General features: G+C 44.5%; 1 protein-coding gene across 7 annotated transcripts in view; it reads left to right on the top strand.

Moving 5' to 3' along the window:
- Positions 1–3777, top strand: part of Agtpbp1 (ATP/GTP binding protein 1) — a 120784-nt gene that overhangs the window by 99406 nt on the left and 17601 nt on the right. For all 7 annotated transcript variants that reach the window (XM_021215450.2, XM_029547301.1, XM_029547304.1 and 4 more), the window contains one exon: positions 3189–3320. In XM_021215450.2, coding sequence (XP_021071109.1) covers positions 3189–3320 — 132 coding nt within the window. The remainder of the gene's footprint in view (positions 1–3188; positions 3321–3777) is intronic.

Raw genomic sequence — 3777 nt, 5'->3', positions numbered from 1 at the left:
GTGCGCCACCACGCCCGGCTGAGCCTTTCGTTTTTAACATAGCATTTTCCCTAAATCTCAGTTTTCTTGCTGACTTTCTCAGGCATGCTGCTGGTTTTCTCAGTGGTCTGGCTCACTGTCCTCTGTGTGGCTGGCGTTCTTCTCCAGGTAACAGACTGAACTTACCTGGTGTTGGTGCCCTCTCTTATGTCTGTGTTTACTTTACTACCAGTTGGAATCTTCACTCGATGTTCTGTGTATTCCAGGATCTTTGACCTCAGGCATGCAGGAGCTGTGATTTTTTTTTTTTTTTTTTGAGGAGTCCTGTTGCAGGTGTTTTCTAGTCGGGTTTCTCTGTTGCACTTCGAGATCTGTTGGTTTGGATGTATCTTCTGGTTTCCAGGGTTGGGGATCCTTTATTGAACATTTTACCCTTGAAGGCTAAATCTCACCCATGGAGTAAAAAGCCAGCTGCCATCGTGGCAACAACATTCAGTATCATACAGTAATCATACAGTAATCATACAGTATCATACAGTAATCATACAGTATCATACAGTAATCATACAGTATCATACAGTAATCATACAGTAATCATTTAGTATAAGTGTGGAAATAGTAAATGAATGGAATAGTAGAAGGAGACAGGTGGGCAAAGAGGAGAAGCAAGGTTAAAGACAAGAAAGAGTAGAAATTAGCAAGAGATTAGAAAGATAAAGGAAACAGGAGGGAGCTTCTCACAGGAGAATTAAAAATCAAAGGAGATAAGTATAAGAGGCAATAGGAAATACAGAGTTGAAGTCAGCACTGCAGAGTATAGGGAAAGGATGGCAGAGGAGAGCCCTGCCCAGTGGGGAGAAGCTAGACGGGAGGGCCCATGGATGAGACCAGCAGTGAAACAGTTAAAGGTAGTGAAGTGTGTGCGTGCCACTTCTGTGTACATACAGTGGAGTGTGTGCGTGCCGCTCCTGTGTACATACAGTGAAGTGTGTGCGTGCCACTCCTGTGTACATACATTGGAGTGTGTGTGTGTCCCTCCTGGGTACATACATTGGAGTGTGTGCGTGTCGCTCCTGGGTTCGTAGAAAGGCGGGGCTTGCAAGAAGACAAAAGGTCGATGACAAGAGTAAGAAGAGCTGCTGTTGGAGCCACTTGTGCCTGGCTTCTTACGAACTGCAGACTGCCAGGTCCATGAGTAGAAGCAGAAGTTGCACAGTATCTTTTCGTGTGGTTTATGGTTGCATCTGTATTAGATGAATGCTGACTCCTAGAGCTATCCTCACTGTGGCAGTGTTCCTTCCTGTTGAACCAGGGGCTGCTGCTGGCAACATTTAGCTTTGCATCCACGGAAGGGAAGGCTCTCAGCCTCCTGAGGCTTCCAAATCCTGTTTTTTTTTGGGGGGTGGGGGTGGGTGGGAGGCGATGGTGGTGGCTGTTTTAGGTCAGGAGTATCTTGTAAATGCCTCAGGAGTATGTGGATCAATCACAGCCCTGGGACCCGTGCCCTCGGACTTTGAGGACTCTGAGTACTACCCACACTGCCGAGGGGCTGCTGTAGCCAGGAAGTGCTCCCTGGTACATCTCCAGCTTTATATCACTGATCAGCCCACCCTGCTGCACTTGCTGGCCTGGGGCTCAGAGCTATCAAATGCCAGGTTATTCTCAACTGATGCTCTGCTTCTGGGCACTGACTGCACTGCTCTCTCTCCTTGTGTATGCACTTGCCAGCCTGCCCCTGGCCTCTGCTGCCTACTGCCTGTCCCCTGCAGCCATCCATTCTCCCTTCAGTCCACATGTCTTGTCTGTTTCCTTACTTGTGGCTGGTTATTGGTCTCAGGTGCTGGGGTAGCTCAGTTTTAAAGTCAGAATCTCATGTTGTGACATGTGACATGTGATTTCTAGGCACCACTGACTTGTTGACAAAGGAGTCAGCATCTCATCAAACCCATGACTGGAGTTGAGGGTTGAGGGCCATGGGCATACCCCGAGGGCTGGACACCTCTGTGCCCTCAGCCTGCCAGGGGCTGTTTCCTGGCTGCGTCTTTCTCTGCCTTCTGCTTCTCACATTTCTTCCTGGTCTTTCCAGTGCCCTTCCCCTCACATACTTTGTAGATTTCCAGAGGCGTCTCTGTGGGATGCTGTCTCTGTCTCTTATGGGCTCACACATAGGTAGCCTCTAGTCTTAATTGTCCTGGAATCCTGTGATTTAGTACCTTATATGTTATTTTCTGATTATAAAAGCCAGCTGTTAATTTCACAATCTTTTCTGTTATCTTTTATAATGACTATAGTGTTAAGTTAATGGTGTATTCCTGTTGCTTAGAATTTGTATGAACATTTTACTTTTTATTTATGAGTATTAATGGTAGGTCGTGTTCTTCGGGCTTTAACCTACTGTGAGAGAGACTCAAGCCCAGGGCGCAGTGCAGACACTGCCACGGGGCTTCATGCAGTGTCCGTTCTCACCAGTTTTGGTTAGGATGCTCCTCCTTCTGTATTAGTGTTTTCCAGAGGAGGGAAGGAGGGGTAAGATTAGCAGGTTAGCTTTCGTTTCCAAAAACGATGCTCTAAGAGTTTATTTAAAAGTTTTGTGGATTTTTCCTCATGAAAGCATTTTCATGTTGGTTTACATTAGTTAAATATTTTAACAGCCTTTTGAGGATGTAATGACTGTGTCTGTACAGCTGAGGTAGAATCACATTCATTGTAAGTGCTGAGGAGGAGATAAAGAGTCGTAGCACTCCAGGGGTAAGTGACACCTTGAGGATTTATCAATTTGAACATTAACTATAAATCCTTCCCCAAATGGGGTTTTATTTCTTATTAAATTGATGGGTCTTTTAAATGAAATGACTAAACTAGACAGCTCAATTGCCTTGATAACAGCATTTATTTGGTAATATATGAATGTGAAGATTCAAAATTTTATTTTGGCAACAGCGGTTTGTTTTAATTTATCCTAAAGTTACTAAAGTAAAAATCACAGTAAAGCATTCTTTTACAACCTTGAGTGCAAAAACCCATAACTGCTTACGGGAAAAATTATTTTGGACATGGAGTGAAACCAAAGATTTAGAACTCAAGCATGCGGTTACTATCACTCAGCTTGCTGAATGTGTGTGTGAACGTGCTGGACCAGAGTGTGTCTTCTGAGATGTGCTATGTGTAGATCCAAGACTTTAATTGTTCAAACATATGATCTCTTTAAGGTTTATTGTGATTACCATGGCCATTCTCGAAAGAAGAATGTATTCATGTATGGCTGCAGCATCAAAGAGACAGTGTGGCACACCCATGACAACGCGGCTTCCTGTGATATTGTGGAGGACATGGGATACAGGGTAATTACTGCACATAGCTCACAGGCATTTGAATTTGCAGTGTATGTAAGCCATACAAAACGTTAGTCCATGGGACTTGCTCAGAAGTGACATTTACATCTTTCATTTCTGTCTCAGAGCATTTGCTTTCTTGTTGATCTTTTCTCTCTGTCTGGATATGGTTTTGTGTTTGGGATAGAATGTAACTTTCTTTTGCCCATGGATACCAGTTGTGTGTGTGTTCTCTGTGCTCCTGTGTGCTGGGGTGGGTGGGGGCGGGGTTTCGGTCCCTGCAGGCAGTCGACTTTCTTTCTCTGGGCCACATCACTTTAATCATGGTGAATTCTGACAACTTTTCTCTTATTCCTTAAAAGGATTTTGCTGTTTGTTTTTGCTCGCTGGTTTTCTGTTCTGTTGATCTCCCTTGTGCACTCGAGGGCGTTCATTTGTAGATTACTGTTGATCTCCCTTGTGCACT

The sequence above is a fragment of the Mus pahari genome, chromosome 16 (genome assembly GCF_900095145.1).
Source record: "Mus pahari chromosome 16, PAHARI_EIJ_v1.1, whole genome shotgun sequence".
Lineage (NCBI taxonomy): Eukaryota > Metazoa > Chordata > Mammalia > Rodentia > Muridae > Mus > Mus pahari.
Note: the sequence above shows the minus strand (reverse complement) of the source record. Positions and strands in the feature narration are given on the sequence as shown.